General features: G+C 36.6%; 2 protein-coding genes, 1 long non-coding RNA gene and 1 other non-coding gene across 14 annotated transcripts in view; 1 reads left to right on the forward strand and 3 right to left on the reverse strand.

Moving 5' to 3' along the window:
• Nucleotides 1–3298: 3298 nt before the first annotated feature.
• LOC129439402 (uncharacterized) lies at nt 3299–7369 on the reverse strand. Of its 3 annotated transcripts, none has more exons than XR_012365370.1 (7): nt 7275–7369; nt 6620–6678; nt 6352–6385; nt 5829–6172; nt 3935–3999; nt 3656–3702; nt 3299–3413 (listed from the first exon to the last, which is right to left on the reverse strand). It is a non-coding gene; the product is annotated as an uncharacterized lncRNA (long non-coding RNA). The 3 variants fall into 3 exon arrangements; XR_012365369.1 differs by having other exon boundaries at nt 3543–3702; XR_012365368.1 differs by having other exon boundaries at nt 3299–3702.
• LOC129441230 (small nucleolar RNA SNORA18) lies at nt 5926–6059 on the reverse strand. The gene has a single exon (XR_008643407.2). It is a non-coding gene; the product is annotated as a small nucleolar RNA SNORA18 (small nucleolar RNA).
• A 673-nt stretch (nt 7370–8042) lies between the features above and the next one.
• Nucleotides 8043–23276, forward strand: LOC141358855 (uncharacterized). Of its 4 annotated transcripts, XM_073860669.1 has the most exons (5): nt 8043–8520; nt 8670–8765; nt 8870–9012; nt 9113–9173; nt 22971–23276. In XM_073860669.1, the coding sequence occupies exons 1-5, from the start codon at nt 8518–8520 to the stop codon at nt 23175–23177; spliced, it is 510 nt and encodes a 169-aa protein (XP_073716770.1). In that variant the 5' UTR covers nt 8043–8517; the 3' UTR covers nt 23178–23276. The 4 variants fall into 4 exon arrangements, 2 of the variants coding, with proteins under 2 accessions (XP_073716770.1, XP_073716771.1); XR_012365347.1 differs by lacking the exon at nt 22971–23276 and having other exon boundaries at nt 8043–8551; nt 9113–9301; XR_012365348.1 differs by lacking the exon at nt 22971–23276 and having other exon boundaries at nt 8043–8194; nt 9113–9301.
• doc2b (double C2-like domains, beta) overlaps nt 11419–24250 on the reverse strand; it is a 338855-nt gene continuing 326023 nt past the window's right edge. For all 6 annotated transcript variants that reach the window (XM_055200513.2, XM_073860667.1, XM_055200509.2 and 3 more), the window contains 4 exons: nt 19641–19798; nt 17194–17275; nt 17008–17104; nt 11419–13926 (listed from right to left, as the gene is read on the reverse strand). In XM_055200513.2, coding sequence (XP_055056488.2) covers nt 13790–13926; nt 17008–17104; nt 17194–17275; nt 19641–19798 — 474 coding nt within the window. In that variant the 3' untranslated portion in view covers nt 11419–13789. The remainder of the gene's footprint in view (nt 13927–17007; nt 17105–17193; nt 17276–19640; nt 19799–24250) is intronic.

Here is a 24250-nt window from a genome sequence, read left to right on the forward strand (position 1 = left end):
TAACAAAGGGCACTTCATCATACCCCTAACTGGATTATAATCAAAGAATGTGACTACTTCTGTAGAGAATAAACAAACTGTGTTCAAGCTGAGACATAGGTTAGTCACACATCTCATACTGTATGAGTCTTACAGGCAGCTTATCTAATCAAAAAAATGCCTGACAAGAGGTGACAGTTATGTTCATTTTAAAGATTATCACCACAGTGTTGAAACAGTTTCAGACTGAATGCAAACATAGACACATAGATTTACACCATTAAATAACAAAATAAATGATTCTCTGTTAAATTGTATGAATTGTAAAAATAAAAAAGGACCAACATACATGCTAATAAAATGACACTGCAAAGATTATTACAGATGAACAGTTAAATGTCATGCTTGTAATAAACAGGCACATAATGAGATCATGACACTCATTAATTTAAGTCCTGACCAGAATACATCATCTAAAAAAAGAAGCCAGAAGTTTAATAATTCACAAAAGCTGTCTTTTGGTAACCAGGGCCAGTGCTGCAGAGCGTCATGAACAAACAAGCATTCTTTGTGTGCAGCTGTGATAAGATCCCTGGGACACAGATCTCTCACAGGGACAGGCATTGTTCAGTTCAAAGGACAGTTCTCCTCTTTAGATGCTATTCCTCTCAGCACTACCACTCAAAACATATTGAGCGCTAAGCTTTTGATTTTGTGCTAGCAAATGGGTCACTATTTTAAAATGACCTGCTGGGTGTACGTAAACGATCTAGAATGCTTGCACTTATACATGGAGGTGTGCTTTTAACTGCTAAGTGTCATCATGGTCGAAATTTGAAATTTTTAGTTTTACAGTCAACTAAAACTAAATATATACCACATTTCTAAATGGGGATTTAAAAAAAAATAATAAATAAAAAAAATAAAACACCAAATCCCATGTAAGAATTACTTAAAGGGGACACATTATGATTATATGACTTTTTCCAAGTGCTATAATTGTGTCTACAGTGCTTCTATCAACCTAGAAAATGTAAAAAAGAACAACCCAATAACTTAGTTTTGGTAAACCATTCTCTGCAAGCATGTGAAAAAATAGGTGAAATTTGGCTCCCCTTGTGATGTCAGAAAAGGGTAATACCGCCCCTTAATCTGCACTATCCAAACATGACACTGGCATTTAGTGCAGAGATCAACTCATTTGAATTTAAAACGACACAACAAAATACAGCACATTTTTGCTCAGACCTACAAAGAGTTAACATGTTATAATAAATTATGGCATTTTGAGCTAAAACTTCACGTACATATTTTAGGGACACCAAAGATTTATTTGACATAAAAGTCTTGTGAAATGTCCACTTTAAGCCATAGTTTTGACATAGTACCTTAAGATGAATGAAAAGCTTATACTACTAACTCCAAAATGATTAACTTTACACATTAAAATGTTAGTTTATCAAAAATTATACACTTATAATTCTTGCCTCAACCTCGGGTCATTTCAAGAATGCTGACATGGCTTTTTGCCACAGAGACTGCAAGTCGTCGTCTCTAACATCCAGCCAAACATCTTACATTTCAAAAATGTGTTTGTAACACAAGGGTGAGTAAATCACTGGGATTCGCTCATCCCAAGTAGCAGGAAAAGTAACATGTACCCCATGACAATGTTGCCAATGTGCGAATCAGCAGTTACACAAACAGCAATTTACAGCTAACTAATAATACAAAGAAAGATTTTGTAATTAGGAGTTCTAAAAACACTACAGTTAAAACTGAAGGATCATTTGTCATAGGGTTTCGTGCTAATTTAAAAAGATTTATATTGTGAACACATATTTTAAAAAAACATTTGTAACCAAAGTAATCAGAGGTCCCATTGACTTCTACAGTAGGAAAGAAAAACCAAGAGAGTCAATGCGGTCTCTGATAGGTTTGGTTACAAACATTCCTCAAGGTCTACCTTTGGGTTCATCAGAACAAATTTGTAACAATGAGAGCAAGTCAACTGACAGAAGTTAATTTTTTTGGGAAAACTATGACTTTAAAGCAGTGCTTCTCAAATAGTGGGGCGGGACCCCCAGGAGGGGGCTCGAAGCGACACCAGGGGGGGCGCGCGAGACCCCGGGGAAAATACTTTTTCAGGAAGTTATTTATTTTGCACTGTCACTTATAGAGATTACACCCCAATCACGCTGATAAGCAGCTTGAGTTTTTATTATTATTTATTGTTTAATATTATTGTTAATATATTATTATTAATTATTATTAATCAACATTTAATTTTTCAGTATCAAATGGTCAAAAAATATTATACTTTAAGGATTGTTTTTTTTTCAGGCAAATTGATGCATTTTAAGTCTTTTTTGTTACAGATTAAAAAACAATGTTAATAAAGTTATTCTTTGTTGTAAGTTGATCGATATTTCAGTTTTTGTGTTTTCTTTAATGTTAATAAGGATACAATGTTTTGCAGATGTGTCATTTTATAGACAAATTATACTATTTACAGTCGCGGCGGAGAGTTGGGGGGCACGAAATGTTTACTTTTTCCTGGGGGGGGCGTGACAGAAAATAATTGAGAAGCACTGCTTTAAAGGGACATTCCAAGGACATGTTATTTTTTAGCATGATGCTAATGGTCTAATCAGATTCAATGGATTATGCCAAGCCATGCCAAAAGTGGCAACTCCAGACCCGCAGGTCAGCTGAATGGACTCCAAAATGGTAAGAATCAAATGTTTAACTCTATGGGCGCTGGAAAATGAACATTTTAAAAAAGTGTAGTGTCCCTTTAAGGCAATCCTCAAATATAACGCTGGGCTCCAAAACACTCAAGCATTTTCTCTTAAATAAAGGCTTAGTTTTACATTTAAAAGAAGCTTGTCAGGCACTAAAAGCTGTGTTCGCTGAAGAGAAACCTTTAATCTAAACCCCATGACCCACGAAAAACCCTGAGAACCAAATCTCCCACCGGCATGACACTGGCAACAAGGCTTTGAGATCTCAAAACTTCATGTTATCCTCTCTAAGGGGTGCTGGAGTTTTCACATTGCTACAGCTCAAATAACCCAAAAACATAATCAGTTTAAATGAATACAACATGTACATCTCTCCAGTTCACCATATATGAGCAACCCATCCTGTGTGTCAAGGAGAATTATCTAGTTTCCTATGATTGTCCTGTACATATAAGGCCCTTCCTATAATTGTTCCCTTATATATTTTGTAGTTGTACAATATATGGACCTATAAATTATATAAACATCTCATATAACAATCAGAAAATGTATCATTTAAAGACCACCCAAGACTATTATATAGTGTAAAGTTTTTATTGAAAGTTAGGAAAGAAATAACATGCATAACAAATTATTAAGCTCAGGGAAACTTTACAATTCTTGCACAGAAGACCGTTCAACAACTCACATCTGTTGAAAACACGAAAAGTACAATTACAACCACTTCTCATAGCATTACAACATGCCATTGATATTTCTTATGCAAAGCAAACAAGGTGTTGCCCCACAGAAAGCAGGCATTTAATTTAGCATAAAAACCTGCAAAAAATCTTGCTGGGCACTTATGTAGGATCACGGCGTTAAGGATCGCCAGTGGAGGAAAGTGGCTGACCCCCTTTGAAAGTGATCCAAAGCAGCGGAAGTACCCTCACCTTCCATACAACCGTCGGATGCCAAATCCGACACTCCAATTCGACGCCTGTAACATGAAATCAAAATACGATTAAAAACAAATACAAGTTTAAAAGAAAGGTTGCATAGATTTAAACTAATTGTTCCTAACAAATCCAACAGCAACAATACTGAAGTGACTCATAAGGATGAGATTTAATCTTTGGTCAAGTCCACAGCAAGTCAGGAACCACATATCCTAAAAGCCTTGGTATATGACCAGATATTTTAAGCACACTAAGACTAAAAGCATACTTTACCTTTTGTCTCTCAGCCCGATTGAAAGAATGCTGGCATACCAAAAAAAAAGTTATATCCATGAGATCTATGGAGAAAACATTAACAGGTCAGGATTATGTAGACAACCTAAGCTTTAAAAAAAAAGTATCACAAGACTACTAAAAGAGGCAGGTTGCAGTATGCAGTTTCCCTCATGACACCATCTGGCACAAGCATGGAGTAATAGGGTTGGGCTAGGGCATGTCAACTATGTGGGAGAATTGACAACAGCCCACCGACAAATGTTCATACGACACATGCCAGCACTAGAAAGCTCCCATGAAAGTGTGCAAACAGCACAGGGCACAGCAGAATTACAAACACAATGACTGAACAAATTGCAAGTTTGAAAATGCAATGTGCCAGGCTGAGCCCTACTGAGCACATTTCACAAATACTTCTAGGTGACCATTGCTTGCTCCAGTGTTCAGTATATACTGTAATTAGAGGTCTACCGATTTATCGGCCGGCCGATTAATTGGCCGATTTTTGGCATATTTTAAAAAATCGGCTTTGGCCGATTTTGCTGCAAAATTAGGCCGATTAATAGGCAGGCGCATCTGCGGGCACCTAAGCGCTGTTGTAGAACTCGTGACGCTGCCTCTTGCTGCAAGCAGATCGCTCCCGTCTCGTGTGTGGGCAGCCATGCCTTGTTCACAAACAGCTTTACTAAATGATGGCGGGATCGCGCGAATTAAGCAGCCAGTACAACAGCGCGACGGGCTTATGTCTCGCGGTGCACTGTCCGTGCAAAGATTAGGCTCATTTCATGTGATTAATGAGTGATGAGTTTTGTTTGCGTGAGAGAGAGAGAGAAGAGCCGCGCGTGCACGCTTTGTCTCCCTGCTTTTATTACTCAAAACAAAACTGACTCGATTGCGAAAGGTCGGAAGACCAAATCATATCCACAAAGGAAATGTTTTTCGTGTTGTTACAGTAAGACTTTGTTTACAGTTTTGCGCTGCTTAGCCTGGATTAGAACACAGCGCGTCCGATTCGCGAACTGACTCCTTTGAACGGATTCGTTTGAATGAACGGTTGAAACAACAGATCTGTCCCAACACTAAACTCACAAGACGTCACTGTCAGCACAATCAGTCACTTATAGCGTCTCAGAAATGAGAATGTAAATGTGTTTAGAAAGATTTGCCCTAAATAACAGTCTCAACTAAAAACCATAGACATTTACTATGTTAACTTTATGATGAATAAATAGTTTATCAGGTCTACCAAATAAGGATTTTATCCTACAAAGCAATAAAAGCCATGGTAAAAAACTGATCAAAGATGATGACAGCAGAGTGTCAGGTAATATCTGTGTCTGATAAATGCATGGTGCAGAGGAGGTTGTAAAACTCTTCAGAAAGACCAGTCACATATTTTTAAATACTTTGACTTAAATAGTGACATTTTTGCATTTAAAATATCTGCTAATGATGATGAGAACATTTTGATTATTATGTACATATAGAAAATCGGCCAAACATATCGGCCATCGGCTGCCCTGATTTCAAAAAAAAAAAAAAAAAAAAAAAAAAAAAAAAAAAAAAAAAAAAAAAAAATCGGCATTGGCCAGAGAAAAAGCTTATCGGTCGACCTCTAACTGTAATACACTATAAATGTAAACACTGGGCAAAATGGACCAATAAATAGTAATTCCAAAAAGAGAAATATAAAGAGATGAAAAAATTTGTCTCGACCACTACTAGGACCCAACAACAAGTATAAGGTCCATAAACAGCAGGTGTCGAATTGATCTAGCACCGGCATTTGAACATTCCAGCCAGACATACAACTGGATGCAGATACCCACAGTGCAGTTTTAAAGCTTTATTAACACATTCATGATTTTAGCAGCATTGCAGACCCACTCACCAAAAAGCAAGTGCACCTCCTAGTGGTCGCACCTACAAAGAAATCAAAGACATGAGACTTTGCACTTCACAATAACAGCATATCCTATAAGCGAATGGCATGTCCTGCAGTAATTTCCCACACAGCTAATGATAATAGCAACATGGGTAAAGCGATACTACAGATTTGGTCTTTGAGGCGTTTCCAACGACTAAGTTCTACTGAGAGGAGCCAGTCGGGATAGACCTCATTTTTAAAAAGCAGTTTGTCAAATTCGTTAAACTATACCTAATGGTATAACCTACCATGCAAATGCAAACTTCCAGAATACACAACTCCAGAAATGAAGGGATGTGTTCTCAGACCTGAAAGGAAGGTAACCATAAGTAAAGCAAAGTATGCATACTCCAATTCTAGGCATACACAACACAGCTTGACTGTTCAGAAAGGCATTTTCTCTTTCATGATTGTAGTAAGAGCAGTTGAACATTGCCAATCATCATTACAAATGCATTACTTTCTATTTTCCCAAAAAAATTCTTACCCATCGGTCCACGTGACCAAACTTTATCCAAATCCTGCAAGTACACAAAAGAATTTTTAAAAGCATGTAAAGAAACAGAAGCAAAGTATAGCACGAGGCAAACGCATGTCTCCTCTCATAAGTAGCACTGTTATTTGGTGAAAACAACAGTGAGTTGCAAGAGAAGAGAATTGTGATTTTTGCACTGCACTAGTTCCTAAGCCCACTATAGACTAGACTGTGACTAGTACTGTGCAGTACTCTCAATGTAACCATCAAAGACACTTACCATGCTGTATGCGATGACTGCATAAGGCTTCTAATACCATGGTGAAATTTCAGATTACCCTAAATAGAAAAGGTAAAAGGTTGTTAGCTTAAGTGCAATTAACTATTGTACACGAGGTTTCAGTGAAAAACAAATACGCCATTAAACAATAATGTGCCAATGACGTCAGTGTAGATCGGATGCCATGCGACACAAATAACTACGTAATGCTCTTTAGACTTATACTCTATATCCCATACAAAAATAGTATGCATTAACATGTCCCAGGCCTCATTGTCATCACTGCAACGTATAACACAGCAATGAAAGCAAACCTGGATTTTTCTTGCCATGCAGAAAGAGGAATTCGCTCTATTTGAGGAGTTCCGTTTATAAGGTTGTGCATGGCTGTGATTAATCTAAGGTATTGGTCCAGGTAGTAACTACGGTAGTAATCTTAAACTATATATACACTTATTTATTACAGTAACGTTTCTTATCAGCCATGTGCTTTGAACAAAACACGTGGTGTAAGCGTGCGCTTCAAAGTTACGTTAAAATAACTGTTTTAAAACACTTTCCACGTTTCAATGAATAACACGTAACAACCGTAACATTAGACAATTAGAAAACTGCAGAATTGTTTAAAAATTCATCAACTTATTTAGCAACGTACCTCAACCAGCACGAGAACAGGCTAGCTCTCCTTCAAACCAAGCGATTATGAGAAAGACCGGAAGAAGCACAATCCTCTTTATAGAGCACGAGCTGACTTTACGACATTTTACGGCTCTGCTGGTGTTTGGTGTTTACTGATTAAATGAGTTCTCTTCAATCTTTTAAAAAAATTAACATATTGGATATTTTAGTTTAAAACACACATAATATATTTCTTTATTTTATTATTTTTGTGAATTTAGAACTCTCCACCGCTTAGCCCTGTTTATTCTCTCCAACCAACATAATGAAATATAACTTGTTAACATTTTGGCTGATAAATGTAATTCGACTACTAAGAATTAATGATTATTTTTAGTTCATGCTGTACAAAATATTTAAACGAAACCAATAGAAATAACTTTATTATAATACACATTGCTTTAATTATACAATTATTATTATTGTTCCATTAAATGCATATTGAAATGGAAATTATAGCTGGAAAAATAAAAATTAACGTCAATAAAAAGCGTTATAATTTTATAGTTTCTGAATTCAGACGTAGGCGAATGACATCAAAGTACCGCGAGAGCGATGCAACTGCAGACTCTTTAGTACTAATTCTCCAATCGCTCTCGCGGTATTTTGATGTCATCTGAATGTCGGCCATATGCCTGTCGGCATACTCCGAAGGTCGCATATGTAAGCTGCATACGTCATCGACACTGGTTTATTTCGGTTAACTGAGCATTACATTTACAATTCATAAGCATATTATAACAATTTATGATTAACTAAGAATAATAATCAAATTTATAATTTTCAATATTAAAAACAACATAGTCTTGCAGCCTGCAATATTTGCGACCTCCGGATGATGCAGCAGCCTTCCGTTTAAACAGGGCCAGTCACGTGACAACATGCGGCGCTAGAATTGTACGTTTTGTCCTTATTTGCTGAATAAAATATAAATGAAAACACAAACAAGGAAACTATTCAATTTTAAACCGAATACAATCATTATTTGGAACATGAAATTAACATGGATTATTCTGACGACTAGAATTGAAATTTCGCGCCCTTTCTCTTCAGTGTTGCTAGTTGGACTGTTCATTTGCCTTTACTGGAGTTATTTTAGTCATAATGGGGGTATTTTGTCGAGAAGAAGGGTCTCCGAAGACGTTAACAAATTTTTTCAGCTGTAACGTTAGCATTCTCTCTTCAACTTGGTTGGCTTAGTTGGGACAGATAATGAGAGAATGGTTAGGATCAAGCTAAGGCTGAATTTATTAAGTTAGTCATCTAACGTTAATGAACTTTGTTCAACGTTTATTATTATATTGTACAATAGCACTTTGTTTCAAATGACTTTAATATAAAAAATATATTTATCTTTTACATTCATTTCTAGGAGATAAAAGTTTGTGAGCTTGCTCTGTTCCCTCATTTGGTGAACATCTCAGCTCAGCTGCACAAGATTCATGCTCTGAAGGATCATCTAAAAGAGGTTGTGACACACTGATACATCTGTATGACAATATCAACAATGACTTGAATGTAAATCAGCTGTAGTTATGCCTGTGATCTGTCATGTGACATTCTTTTTCATAGGGTGCTGATATTTTTAGTGCAGATGGGACATTAGTGCTTAGTTTGCCTTCCTTGGAGACACCGAACATATGGACACGTGGAAGAAGACTGGAGTCGATTTTAATGTTTCTGACCCTAAAGGCCGAACTCCCTTACAACATGTGGTGAGCCTTTATTATAATTATATCATAAACGTTAAGTAATGGTAAAATCTAAGCGTGTACTTGAAGTCAGCTGCATCTTCTTTCTTTTGCTTTTCCACAGGCAGTGTGCTCCAATCAGATGGAAATGGTTGTTATGTATTCGTAATGGCTCAGACGCTGAGGTATGGGGATAAAGGTTCTTTCAGGTGTATGAAAAGTACCACCATCTTTACATTTTCTTGATTTGAAACGACATACTTAATTTTCCTTAAATGCAACAGTAAAGAGACAACAGGCCTGTAGATGATGCCCACGGACTTGGGTTTTATCACTTGGGGGAGATGTTGTCAACAGATTGCTGGGAAATGAAAGCCCAGAATAGTAAAGAACCAATACATTTCTTTTTGGATTAAATCAGTAATTATATAATAATTATAATATGCAAAATTATTTGTATAGCGTTAAATTGAAAGAGAAAAAATATATTTGTGACACAAAAAACAAAAGAAATTGCCACAAAAACATTTAATTAATCTATTTTTTAAAGACATCTTAAAAAAACATACATATGTGTTCCCAAGGCAAAAATGACACATTTCCAAAAATTGCTCTAAAAATAACATACATCCATATTTTTTTCCACTAAAAACAAGACAATCTTTTAAAACTACTTCTGCTTGAAACATTCATATGAAATATTAATAAGATTTGTGAGGAATTAAACCCTTTATATGCCAATACGTTAACATTAATTGAACCACAGTGTTCAGCTGATGTCGTAAAACCTTTTGTGGGACATCGTAGCCCGGAAAATGCCCCTTCCTGATTTCTCTCTCCAGAGGCTGCACGGGTCCATTTTTGAAGACCCGCTCCCGCCTTACCCGCAAAGTTCAGCATCAGATCCGACCCGCGATAATATCAAAATTAAATCCGCACCCACCGGGATTTAATGCGTCAGCAGCCATGAAAAGCTTGATGTCAGGGCACTGATTCGGGCAGTGGCATAGTGTGTAGGCCCCGAGATCAAATCTCTGGCTGCTGGGACATAGCAGATCGTCTCAGTGTTTGATGGAGCCGCCACTTCATCCATCTTCCCTCCGCTCCCACCTTCTGAAGATTCCCCTGATAAATCAGACTCCTCCTCTGTGTCGGCTTCAGAATCCTCAGAGAAAGATGCAGAGCCAAGTGCATGATATTTCTAGAACCTAATGTGTCCTGTAATACCTTGCATTTTTCAAAATGATGACTTCTGCCATACTGCTCATGCCTAGCCATGACTGCAGTGTACCTGCATAAACATGAGTGAGAACCAAAACAAAGATTGATTTTGTTTCGGTTCTGCCTTCTCATCGTTTTTATTTCTGAATTAGTTGAAAGACAGGAAACTTTGGATATGTTGAATATGCCCCCCCCCCCCCCCGCCCCACTCAACACCGACCCCACCCCGACATCACCCCCTTACCCCTCAGACACACTTTTTTTACACACACACCATTTTTCAACAACAAAATTTATATTTTCAGTAGCAATGCGGCAGGCAGAAAACTTGTGAAAAATTGTGACATTTTGATGCATGCATAGAATGGTGAAAAATAGCACCACCTGTTGGACAAGTATAAAAATCAAAACTTGAAGGCCAGTAGTCCAAAATTATGTCTTGACAAAGGTATGCATTAGTTTATGTTAAGATAAATGAGGGGGGCCAAAAATTTTAGTTATAATGGTTTTCAATGGGACATTTTTTGGCCCTAGGATCACGTGTCAGTTTTTGTGTAGCTTAGCCATTTTAAGCTTCTAAAAGTCAAGATGGCTTAAAAATAAAAATGGCACAAAATGTCCCTAGGATCTCTTAAGGGATAAATCTTGATTTTAACTGAATTCAATAGTGTTTTGCAATGAATTTTTAAGTTCATAAAATAAGTGAGAAACATGATTTTCTCTTTTGTGAATTTTTGAGCTGTGTTAATAAGAGTGTCTCTGAGACAAGTTTTCCATTACTTAATTTTTATGCGTTTCCAATTCTGAACATGTCACCATAGTAAAAAACGAATACTAAAACGAAATAGGAGAAAAGTCCAAGTAAACTGAGATTCTGGTATCTAATAGCACTTGATCACAGACGATCTTGTTTTTTGGTACTTAATCCTATAATCAAACAAACAGAACTGTAGTTTCTTTCACATATGATGGCTGTCAACATCACAGCACGAATGTGACATGCAAGAAAATATGAATGAAGAACCCGAGATCAGTTTCCATAAAAATCCTTAATAAACAATTTAACAGCGAGGGAGAGCAAGAAAATAAACTTTTTGATTGATTTGAATTGTATTTTTTAATATACCAGATCCCATAATCTGAAGTTATACAAGCATCCTTTACTTCAGCCTTGCATCCCTGCCATCAACCGCACAGTGTGAGACAGTATAAGGATACCCATAATGTGTCTTTATTCCAGAGGCATATTCCAAGAGATACACAATGTTTCAACAGTGTAACACAGACAAGAATTGAACTATGTATCATATAGTTTCCATATTAAAAGCTAATATCAATCTAGGAATCTTTGTAAAGTGAGCGGTGCAAAAACACTGTTACAAAAGAAAAGGCACGATAATTCGGCCATTCGGTGCAAGATTAACTTGGTGAACCAGGAGAAGAAATATACTGACTTGATAAATGCAAACGATTGCCTGAGAGTTAAAAATGATAAAAACAAGACAAGATTTATTTTTTATAACATGCAGTCACATGTCCAGTCAATAGAGCAAACTGACAGGCAATGCAAAAGTACAAAAACTGTCCAAGAAGAAAGGCTGACATTCTTACAGCATCCAAAAGCAGGAACTCTCGTTTACAGAGGAGAACGACGGTATCAAACATGAAGCTTAGTTCCTTTAAATGACAGCCCAAGAACATTGCATGCATTTTTATGCCATAGAGTTTGTTTACAAAAGCAAAGATTACAAAAATGTCACTGCGGTGGCTTTTACAATGAATTCTGTCAAAGAGATACTGCGTGGTCTGCTTTCAGGGGGTTTAAAATAAGAAAAATGGTCAGCAGGAGTTTAGCTTCAACAGTGAATAAAAAAATAACTCTGTAAAATAGTTAAACATACAGTTATACATCCAATATACCCACCCGCGGCATGCTAAATATGCAATAACATAGAAAGGCTAAACTAATAAATTGGTTACTATATATAAATGCCACTAAATAACAACTTAAAGGGATAGTTCACCCAATAATGAAACTTCTATCATCATTTACATGAGTTTCATTATTCTGTTGAACACAAAAGAAGATATTTTGATAAATGATGGTAAGCATGACCCATTGACTTCCATAGTGGGGAAAAACAAATACTATGGGTACCGTCAACTGTAGTTTTCATTTTTGGGTGAACTATCCTTTAATAAAAACACATGTACACAAAATTAAAAATGACTTTAACTTAGTCTTAAAAAATATGTTTGGTCCAAATTGTACAACCCTAAAAATGTCAAGGGATGAATAGAATAAACATGCTGTTGAGCAACTAAATCTGTAAGCCCATTTTCTCCCTCACTGATTGAATCATTTAAAAAGAGACATCTACCGTATCGATTGGGCTAGGACAAAGTTAAAAAACAAGAAATATATAAATCTAATAGCCAATCAGGAGATGGAAAAACTATTAAAAGAAAGCTATGATCTGTGGTCTTAATTTTGAGAGCAGCTTTTTGGGCGTTAGTGTGTCCGGTGTGTAAACAGGGTTTTATCTCTCTGTATGGTTTCTAGATAATGGCCATTTAAGCTCCTGTGTGCTTTTATTGGCAATGGCACACTGTTCATTTGTCGTGAGATTAATAAAATAAAGGTAAATTAATTACATTCATTTTTAAGACGACTCAATCGCCAATGTACTGTAATGACACGGGAACTGTAAATATTGTTTTTTCACTTAAAAACACTAGTTTATATGATTCTTACAATCATCTGTCTGTAAAATATAATTTTGTTGTTTTTGCTTCAGCCTTAAGACAAACATCAGAAAAGATTCGGACTGTATTCTTGATGTAAACAACAACAGCAGCGCTCATTTTAGCCTTGTTTTGATTTTTTTTGCTGCCATACGCATGTGATGCACTGTTAGAAAAAAGGTACAAAACTGTGCCTTTTCTGTCACTGGGGTGGTACCCTAAGGTTGCATTTTGTACCTTTACAGGTATACTAAACATAATACAATGTTGTACCTTTTTGGGTACCTATTGTGTACTTTAAAGGTACTGTTAGCTGGTTAACTGGTACAAAATTGTTCCTTAGGGTATAATATTGAACCCCAAAAGGTACAACATTGCAATGTGTTGTATACCCATAAAGGTACAAAAATGAACCTTCAAGGGACACTTTTGTCCCTTTTTTGTACTTTTTTTTCTGACAGTGTACTGACAGCTAACATCTGTAAACTGCATTCTTGAATACACGTTGAACCTTAGAGATATCTAAGACGACAAAGAATAAGAGGAGCATGTTTAAATATTTATCTCTAATTGGCTATGGGAAGATCATTTCTCCATATTAAATCTGGTTGTACAAAGACAGGCTGATTAAAGACCCCCGAATCAAGCCAGCGATTGAACCGCGAGCTCAACGCCAGGAGAGTTGGAGCAGGTGTGTTAGTTAGAAACAGATATTGGCACCCATCTCTTAATCAATGGACCGTTGGTGTGTTGATCTATCCATCAAAGGCTGGGCTTACATTGACATCATACAGATGAGGGATGGGGCACTGTTGCAGCCCCCGAAGGTAGACTTTCAGTCATTGTACCCTGAACCAGGGAGTTCATTGGTTAACGTGTGCCAGCGCTCGATTTTCTTGTCCTTGTTTTTGAGACAGTCAAACCAGTGTTTTAGCCTCTCGCCATTGGCATTTATACCTAATGAGACTCCACCTGAAAAAAAAAGAGTGAAAAACTGAAGTAAACCAACAACAACAAATGACACTGCAAAACAGTATACAGTACAAGATAAACTTTGGCCTAATTCCAATCCTATTCTATACCCCTATGCCTACCCCTTAAAGGGACCCTCCACTTTTTTTGAAAATATGCTAATTTTCCAGCTCCCCTAGAGTTAAACATTTGATTCTTACCATTTTGGAATCCATTCAGCTTATCTCTGGGTCTGGCGCTAGCACTTTTAGCATAGCTTAGCATAATCCATTGAATCTGATTAGACCGTTAGCATCACGTCCCAAATAACCAGAGTTTCGATATTTTTCCTATTTAAAACTTGACTCTTCTTTAGTTACATCGTGTACTAAGACGATGTAGTGATATTATGCCTGAAAATAGTCCCCTGCTATTGAAAGTAACCAAGGGAACTATTTTCGGGCAGTGCGTAATATCACTAAGCCTGCTGCAGCCATGTTACGGCAGCAAAGTCCTTGATTATTATAGCAGAATGAGAGTATAGTTCATAGCCATATCTGCCTAGAAAATCACAACTTTTAATTTTCTGTATGTCCTAGTATACGATGTAACTACAGAAGACTCAAGTTTTAAATAGGAAAAATATTGAAACTGGTAAGCTGGAATTGAGCTGGAAAATGAGCATATTTTCAAAAAAAGTGGAATGTCCCTTTAACACTCCCCATGTCCCTAAAAACAGAGTGAAAATGGGAAGGGTTAAAATTATTCCGCTAAGAAATTAGACACTACTATCACACCGTCATATGACATTATACGTCCTACAAAAAACAGTAGATGCAATGTTTACCACATTGCCGCCTTCACCGCAGTCGTATAAGTTTAGTTACGGCCCAAAAGCAGCACAAAAACAACCCTCTGTTAGCGATTCAGATGCTTTTCTCCTCCATCTATTCACGTTCCGGTTTTCCGCGGGCTGTTCACAATCGCTGCAGTGGACTGGCAATCTGAAGCACTGGGACCTTTCCCCAGTGTGCCGCCTCCGGAGCGGGACCAGACTGGGAGAACCAGGACGCAATCAGATGGGGGAACAGAGATGCTATCGCACTCCGGAGGTTACATTTGTTCACATGTTGCTGTATATTTGTGCAATTAGTAAAGCGGGATATGTTAGCAAACTCTACCGATTTTCAGAACATTTCTTTTAAAACATGACCGTAAATATGAACTCAAGATTGAATGTATCATAAAACAAATGATTATTTATCATTAAAACGTTTATTACTGTGAAAAAAGACTTGAATTGTATACTTGCTGCCATGTTGGAAAAATATTTACCCCTACTTTTGAAGTGGGGTGCTGAAAAATCTTAGTTTGAAGGGCTATTTGGCCCCTTCCCCTCCAACTAAAAGAGAATTGGGACATCCCTAGCCCTTCATGTGAACACGCTAAACGGAGGGGTAGGGGAAAGTGTAGGGGTAAGGGGTAGAAATGGAATTGGGCTTTTGATACAAGCAATTTTTAATATCCATTAAATATCGCATTTATACAACTTACATTCATAAAAATCATTTAAACATTGGAAATTACAATGTTTAAGGAATAGTTAACCCAAAAACGTACATTTTGTTAACATTAATGCACCCCCGTTTCTCTGCTGAACACAAATGAAGATATTTGTAATGAAGCAGAAAACAGTAGCATCATTAACTTTTATAGTAAGAAAAACAAATATTATGGAAGTCAGTGGTGCTCAGAAATGGTTTGGTTGCAAAAATTTTTTTATTTGTGTTTAGTGGAGGAAAGAAAATTGAGGGTGAGTAAATGATGACCAGTGTTGGGGAAAGTTACTTTTAAAAGTAATGCATTACAATATTTAGTTACTACCCCAAAAAGTAACTAATTGAGTTACTTTTCATGGAACCCTAACCCTTACATTGCATTTAAGTTACTTATGCGTTACTTTTTCTTACTTGGCTAAGGTTTGATCTCTTTCAGGCCTTGCAGGTGAAAATTTGCATATTTCTATCGGAAAGATTTCAAGCTTTGACCTTCCATCCCCGTTTCTGACTCAAACTGTTCCAGCTTAGGCGTGCACGCATAGAGTGCGTTTTTCTATGTGACTATTCAGTTTAATTTAGTACATTATTTTTTATTCTAATTAATTAAACTGAAAGTAACTTGCATTACTTTTTTATAAAAATGTAACTCAAATATAAATGTGTACATTTATAAATTAATGCGTTACTTTACTCGTTACTTCAGAAAAGTAATATTATTACGTAATGCACGTTACTTCTAATGCGTTACACCCAACACTGATGATGACAGAATTTTCATTTTTGGTGAACTATCCCTTTTAAAAGATAAACCTATGGCTTATGCTGCGTTTACACCAGCCGCGGTAGAGGCATCAAGCGCGAGTGATTTCAATGTTAAGTCAATGTGAAGACGATGGAGGTCTCGCCGAGCGCAAATGTCATTAATGAGCCCAAATGGTGCTTTTTGTTCATTTTGCGTTTGACGCGAATTTGCGTCTGCACCCGAGTTGAAGATTTTTAGTTTTGGCGGATTTTTACACCGCATTAACCAATCAGGAGCCTGCTTGCTGCTGTGGCGGCAGCCCCGCCCGGAGTCACTCATTCAACATGAAGGAACGCTTGATATTTTCCGTGAGCAGTCACCCGGAGCTATAAGACACAAGTTATTAAAAGGACCTCGCTTGGAAGAGTGTCAGTGAGGACATTGGGCAACCTGGTAAGTTGTAAATACACATTTCACTTTTGAGTCATGTGTTGTTTATCGACTCATGCAGTTTATTTTCCCCCTATAGTAAGGTGACCAAATACAAACCGGTAACTCTCTCGATGAATGCACAATCATCAGCCATCTTGCAAACAGACAACCGCATAGCACTTGCCCCTCCCACAAGAAGCGGATTTCGCCTCTAACGCCAGTCAAATGCTTGCTTTTTCGTGCGTCTACTTCGTTTTAGACGCTTTAATACATTCAAACTGTTCATGCGGCAAACTTGGGCTGGTAGACGCAATTTTGACGCAGTTTTTGTAAATGCAGCAGAAAGTAAAATTTCTAAACAGGTCCTACCAATGAAATCATTGGATTTTCCAATGTCGTAGTCCCAAACCGTCACCTCCAGAGTCTTCTTGCTGAGGTCAGCATACTTGATGTCATAGAAAAACTCCTGATATATCAGAAACAAAGATCATTACAACTACACATAAAAACGTCTGATGCCCTTAGTGTAATAGAAAATAGTCAGATAACTCTTACTTCATTAAATTCAGGATTGAGGGTCTTCTTCTTGACAGTTGTCTTGTGCTTTGATTTTTTGTTCTCATCTGGCTTGAGATACCTAAAATATATCAGCGATATTGAATGATGTCTGGGATCATACACCCAAAAATGCAAATTCTGTCAACATTTACCCTCTAAAAATGTCTTTTTTCTGCTGAACACAAAGGAAGATATTTTGAGCAATGTTTGTAAGCAAACCGTTTTGAAGCACCACTGACTATCATAGTATTTTTCTTCTCTACTATGAAAGTCAATGGTGCTCCTGCTTCATACTTGATTAATATCTTCCTTTGTGTTCAGCAAAATATATAAATTTGTACAGGTGTCAAACAACTTGACAGAATTTTCATTTTGTGGTGAACTTTTAAAATCATAGTTTTAAACATTTAGACTTTCGCTAAGTTATGTTTGCTTTTCACAAAGACCAAATTGAATAATAATAGTCCAAATTAGATTCTTCATGCTTAATTATGCTAGATGGGGAATTCAGCTAAAACTGGCAACGTGTTAAAAAAATTTTTTGTATGCAATTCATGTCCACTAGAGGGCAATGTAGCACTGGTATACAGGACTACATTTAAACTTCACTTACAGATTTAGTACTGTAAAAGAAAATTGCTGGATATTTTCAATTGCGTTTAATCTGGGTCTGAAAAGCCTCATCAAATAAAGTTGAAATGAACCCAAACTTTATACATCTGCTGTCGTAAAGGTCATTAAAGATTGGCCAAGTCTCATTCTGTCGTGTTACCGCAAGCTCTTTCTCTAATGAGGTTTCCCTGCTCTTCATCTCTTACAGAGACCACCAGACAAGATTCACAGACTCAAGTCATTAAACACAACCTGTTGCTTAAATAAAAAAAGTTAATATTGATAAAAAAATGTAGAATGAGAATTTATCTGTTGGCATTTTTAAAGTAACACATATGAAAGATTTATTCTCTTTGTAATAGTCGCTTGCTGGAAAAAAATCATTTGTGACTGCATCAGTGCCTCTGGGCAAACCCATCATTCAGCTTCTGATCAAAAAGCTGTGAAACTTTATCTATTTGGCAAATAAACACTAGCTACTTGTTCATTAAAACATCATTTTCTCCAAAATGTCAATTGATATCAGTTTAGACAACAAAAACAAAACAATTACTCAACGATGACTCAGACATGTTTGAAAATGGCAGACGGGCACAAAACACTGGCACAGGATTTCGTCTGTTTGTTGTCACCGCGAGTAATGATGAATGAATAATTTAGTATTCAATATCTGAGAACCAGACAGATGAAACTGACCAATGTTTGTACATGCAGAAAACAGAAATACAATAATCCCTCTTTAAATAATTGAAGAGCTAAGATGCAAAACCCTCCAAGTGCAATATTTTTTGTGTTTAGGTTCAGAAATTCCACTTTAATGGCAATGAAAAGGTTAGTAGTAAGTAATTGAAATGCCTTATTTTTATGAATGTTCACGATGTAAACGAATACAAAATTTGGTCAATATCTTCCATAAACCTCCCTAAAGGGTAAAAAAAAGTCAAATTCTTCTTCTGTGCATTTAGAGGACTTTGCTGAAAAATTGATGTGGCGTTTAATGGTTTCTTCCAACAAAGCAGTATTTCTGAATGACCTGAGCTCAGGATTAAGCAGATTTTAAATAAAATTATTTGACGAATGTATAATACGTGCCAGAGCATTCGGTCAATATCATGATCTCATTTTTGACAGTGTTTAGCAGCTTTTGCATCAAAAGCTGAGTTAGGAACACCAGTTCTCGATCTAATAAATTACAGTCCTAAAATTAAACATAAGCCAAGAATTCCTATCTTTGATACTGATAAATGCATAGATTTGTGCATTAAAAATGCCATATAAATGTGTTGGTATCAGGGCAGGGTGCTTGCGTCAGAATGAAAGGTGCACTTACACTGTAATTGGACATGTAGCAAGGGCTTTTATCCATATGGTATATGCATTATAGGGAAATCCCCCTGGAGCAATTTGAGGTTAAATGTCTTTCCCAAGAATCAACTCCTTTGGGATTTGAACCCATGGCCATAACCTATGGTTCAATGACCTCACATCAGAAAAGACCTTTATAAAAGGTTAGGAAGATTTGTGGTCATGTTTACCCTCAACTAACCATCAGTACTCGCAATAAATCAAAGAAACCTGTACTGTATGCATCTAGCTGCAGAAGATACTGATGTATGTCATGTGATATATCAAAATGGCGGATGTGGTACGTTCAAATTCAATTATGCTATCCATAAAAATACTACTGTATGTGTAAAGTGAGTAATCTAGATTTAGATGATAGGATTTTTTGTATGAAGTGAATGTGAAACCAAAGATAAATTAGTTTTTGTCGTACTTTAACAAAGGGAAAAGAAACAGAGGTAGAGTAGGTCATGAGACAGATGACTTACGTTTTAACATAAGGATCAGAGAAACCATTGGCATCCATGGCAGCGAGATGGGCACAGCGAATGATGCCCACCACTAAGCCACACTTCTGTGAGCTGTACTTCAGTGAGATCATGATGCGCCCGCGCTCCTCCAGCGACTTGTTCTCTGTCTTATCAATCTGTGCAAACACACAAATATCAAACACTGCTGTCAGTCCAGCTCCTAAAAACTATTAAAATGCATGAAAATATATCTCAAAGACAACCAAAATAAAGGCTTTTTAGGTATAATTTTAAGGATTTTAACAACTATATCAGGGTTAAGCAAAATTACTACATATACTTAAAGCCTCCAGAAAGGTAACAGGGTGGACAGTTTTATAGTTTTAATTTGACAAAACTTGCCTAAGGTTGTGAAACTACAATGTACCTTCAAGAAACAAGAGATTTAAATGCATATTTTTTCCCCCTAAATTATTTTTAATGATTAATTGTTTAAGACACAACATCATGATGACAGGTTAATATCGTCAAACTGTCATCCGCTGTTGACGCTTAATAAATTACTTTTTCTGGAAAGGATGATGTTTGCATATTTAAATATGATTTATTTAGTAAAAAGGGGGTAAATTAATTGTCCATGTAAGGGATCATGTAGAGGCAGCAGGTTGTTATTGCAGAAATATTTCGTGATATTTGCCTGTACATTATCCCGCTTATTACACGGCTACTTACCTCATAAGTAAGTTAAGAAGCATTAAATATTGATTTGAATTTTTTTCCAAATTATTATTCATTTAACAAGCATATTTTTTGTTTCAGAAGACATTATAATAACACACTGAAGTCATCTGGACTAAAGGAATTGTTCACCCAAAAATGAAAATTTGCTCATGATTTAGGGGCAGTGGCGGCTCGTGACTGCTCTTCCGAGGATGCGCTAATTCAAAATAAGTGTTCGGATTGTCACGTGTGTGGTTCCCTTTTCCAAAATATGTGTCCTGCGTGTGGAGAGATCCTGTGTGCATCACGTGTTTTTTGTCAAAATAAGTGCCTGCTGCACACGCGTCAAAACCGTTTATGATAAAAGAGACGCTCACGTTCCCTAAATACACGCAAAACACTCCCTTAATAGTAAACTCTGATTATGCATGAGATTATGCGAGTATCTGGCAAACGCGAGCGTCTCTTTTCAAGTTCAAGGCAGCAGGCACTTATTTTGACATGAGACGTGATGCACACACGATCTCTCAAAGCGCAGAACACATATTTTGAAATGACGAACCACACACATGACAAGCTACATACATGATGTGACGAACTTCGCATCGTGCGCTTTAAAAAAAAAAAGAAATCACCAGCCGCCACTGTTTAGATTTGCATTTTAAACTATGACAGCATCTTTAGCACACAACCCTTGACAGAGCTGACAAATATCACGTTATTTCATCATCGTTTTCGACGTGTAGGTTCAGATAGATGTTTTCAACCATGATAAATAAATTCCTAAAGCGTTGTGTTTCTTGTTTCATGTGTTACAATACGGATCTACAGGTTATTTAGTTCTGTAACTCATCCTGAAATTTGCCTTCTCAGAGTTTTTCAAAATAAATGTAAATCGGGTTTAAATGTCAGGAGTTCCTGTCCTGGCTGCTAAGACTGTTGCATTATGTTGAGAATTTATATGATGCTAATTTAAATTAATTTTCATGGTGTTCATACTGTTAATTTTTTTTCCAAAAATTCACGTTTGTACTGTTGGGTTGCTTTTGAAACATTTCATAAAAACTGAAATTTAAAATGAAATAATTTTTTCGCAAAGAAAAACGACAAAATATAAGTTCATAGTCATGTGTATTTACTCTGTATTTGTTCTGTTGTGTTACTTTTGACCCACCTGTTTGTTACTTTCGTCCCAGCTGACAGGGTCGAATGAGCTACTTAAGTTCAAAGTGAAATTATACTAAAGTCATTTTACATTTGATCAAAATTTCACCGGGTATTGATAGACCAAACTTGTGAGTTATTGATCACAGCAAAAATATATCTCTGTCTAAAACAGTGTCTTTTAAAATGACATTTTTTTTCTGAAAATAGTACTTTCGCCCCTACTCACCCGCATGTTGTTGTAAACCTGTATGAGTTTCTTAATTCTGTTGAACACAAAAGAAGATATTTTGATAGTGAGCATACAGTTGAAGGTACCCATTGACTTCCATAGTAGTAAAAACAAATACTATGGAAATCAATGGGTACCATAATTTATCAAAATATATATTTTGTGTTCAACAGAATTAAACTGCACCTATTTTAATTCCTAAAAAACAACGTTATTTTGTGTATTGGGTATAATAAAGTGTGTTTGTGTGGTTTATGGTTAAAAACACATTATTTTCCACATACCGAACATTTTTGTAGCTTCAGATATCATGTCTTCCTTAAATGCATTGATTTTGTACAAAACTCATCGATCTGAAAAGCGCCGTGTCCCTGATTGGCCAGCTAATCTGTACGTTGTGATTCGCCTGAATACCTCTGACGTCAGCCGGAAATGTGACGCTCCTTACCATGTTTGAAAGATTCACTCACAATTAGTGGTAATTTACAGGCTGAGTGCAAAGCGGGAGGAATTATGATAATGTCAGCCTTTTCCACATCAACTGGCCCAGGAAGTAAACTGTTGCCTACAATCCGTGTGTTTGTTGTAGTACAAGAAAAGAGATTTATGTTGGAGACGATAACTCGCGTCATTGTTACTTTGGCATTCGTACCTTTTGCATATTGTTAACATGTACTAATACACACTTACACACCAAAGGAAATGTAAAAACGGGAATCAGACAATAGTTGCTCTTTAAGAAACACATACAGGTTTACAACAGCATGCGGGTGAGTAAAGAATTTTCGTTTTGGGTGAACTATCCCTTTAATTTAATGTTATTTTCTTATACATTAAACATTCACATGACGGCATTTTAATATAACGTTTTTTGTGTTCAACTGAATAAAGTTAGTCATATACATCTGGGATGGCATGAGTGTGAGAAAATAATGAGAAAATGTGATGAACAATTTCTTTAATTCCACGACTCCTGTTGTAAACTTCATCTACGCAGCATTGTCATTTAATTATAAGTTTATAAACTGGTGGAAAGTCCAATAAAACCCCAAGACCTGCAAATCCCAGTAGGTTATTTATTAATTTGCTAAATTTAGTTTTGTGCACTTCTTCATATCCTCTCCAATATTAGCTATTGTCTAGACATTATTTATGGTAGAGCTGAACCAGAGCCGAGTTCTTCCAACTGTTGAGTCTCTCTCTCTCTCTCTCTCTCTCTCTCTCTCTCTCAGAACTTTGTGGACCCACCAAAGCCGTCAAGCATGAAGTTAATTAGCTGTGGAGGAGGCGTCTCTGCTCGTCCTCCACATGCCGCTGTCTCATTTCCGTCCCCACTGGAGATCACGCAAGTGTGCACACACACGCGCACACACACGTTACACTGTCTCTTCACACAACAAACATTTTTCCTGTTTATCAGCTTGTGGAGTCAGGCCTAAGCACAGTCTTTGTGTTACAGTCTTTGGCAAATTCATTTTGACTAATTTGGGTAAAAACGTGTTTTCTATACCAAGAAAGTGACAAGATGAAAACCACTATTTCTGTTACAAACGTTCACATAGAATCTTTAGGGTATAAAACATTAAAAATTTGAATCCAATGTATTATAAAACAAATTTTTTTTCTGCAAAATGCAATAAATCCATGATGTTTTTTTCAAAATGCTATAAATCGATTGATTCAATATATAAATGTGCATTCATCTTTGCCATGTTATATTATTTTGGGTGACTAGTGGTGTACAATGATAAAAAATAAACCTTAATGGCATTAATCAAAACACTTACTTTGTCATATTAAGAACACTGTCATTGCTGCTGTTATTCTTGGGACGTCGTCGCTTAACTTTTTTTGACAGCGATCAGCTGTAAAATGTTTTGGTTCTGCTTGATTTTCGTTGACTGAGTAAAATAATGGATTTTTTTCATAAGATCCCCTGGGGTCAATGTGTTAGCATGACAGAAGCTTGATGCCGTCGTGTGAGAACAAGCAACAGCCGGCACTTTTCCGTCGACCGAGTGGCTTAAAGGAGCATTTCACCCGTGGAAACATTAATCTTTATTAAAAGTGGATCATATTTGTAGTCGAAATGTAACATAAATTTAGAATTTGGTGCCTATTTGACCAAGAAAATGAGTGTTTGTAGTCTTACCCGCTCTATAAAGATATAGGACTTCCTTCTTTCAATGATGCAAAATGATGATTTTTACATAATTGAAAGAAGGAAGTGCAACACTGAAATCCATATTTGTCCCGTCTCAGGGGAAACAGAGGGAATGATGCATGAACATTCAAAAACATGACTGGGTTTCTAACTATACAAAGCTTAATTAAAATGGGTGAAGTGTCCCTTTAAGTTTCTTTCCCGCTACAGAAATCCACCACACACTTGTCACTGCCATCAAAATTATTATTTAGTTTTTTGTTTGTTTGTTAAAGTACAAAGTAGATGAGGAAAACTAGGATCCTGTCTGTATTCAATGCACTGCCATTATTGTTGACAATGTGTGGA

This window comes from Misgurnus anguillicaudatus, chromosome 22 (genome assembly GCF_027580225.2).
Source record: "Misgurnus anguillicaudatus chromosome 22, ASM2758022v2, whole genome shotgun sequence".
NCBI classification, from domain to species: Eukaryota; Metazoa; Chordata; class Actinopteri; order Cypriniformes; family Cobitidae; genus Misgurnus; species Misgurnus anguillicaudatus.

What these genes read in the sequence shown, in the direction of transcription:
- LOC141358855 (XM_073860669.1), top strand. An exon ending in TGAAGGATCATCTAAAAGAG is followed by an intron (nt 8,766 to 8,869) that starts GTTGTGACACAC and finishes TCTTTTTCATAG; the next exon opens with GGTGCTGATATTTTTAGTGC. An exon ending in GAACTCCCTTACAACATGTG is followed by an intron (nt 9,013 to 9,112) that starts GTGAGCCTTTAT and finishes GCTTTTCCACAG; the next exon opens with GCAGTGTGCTCCAATCAGAT.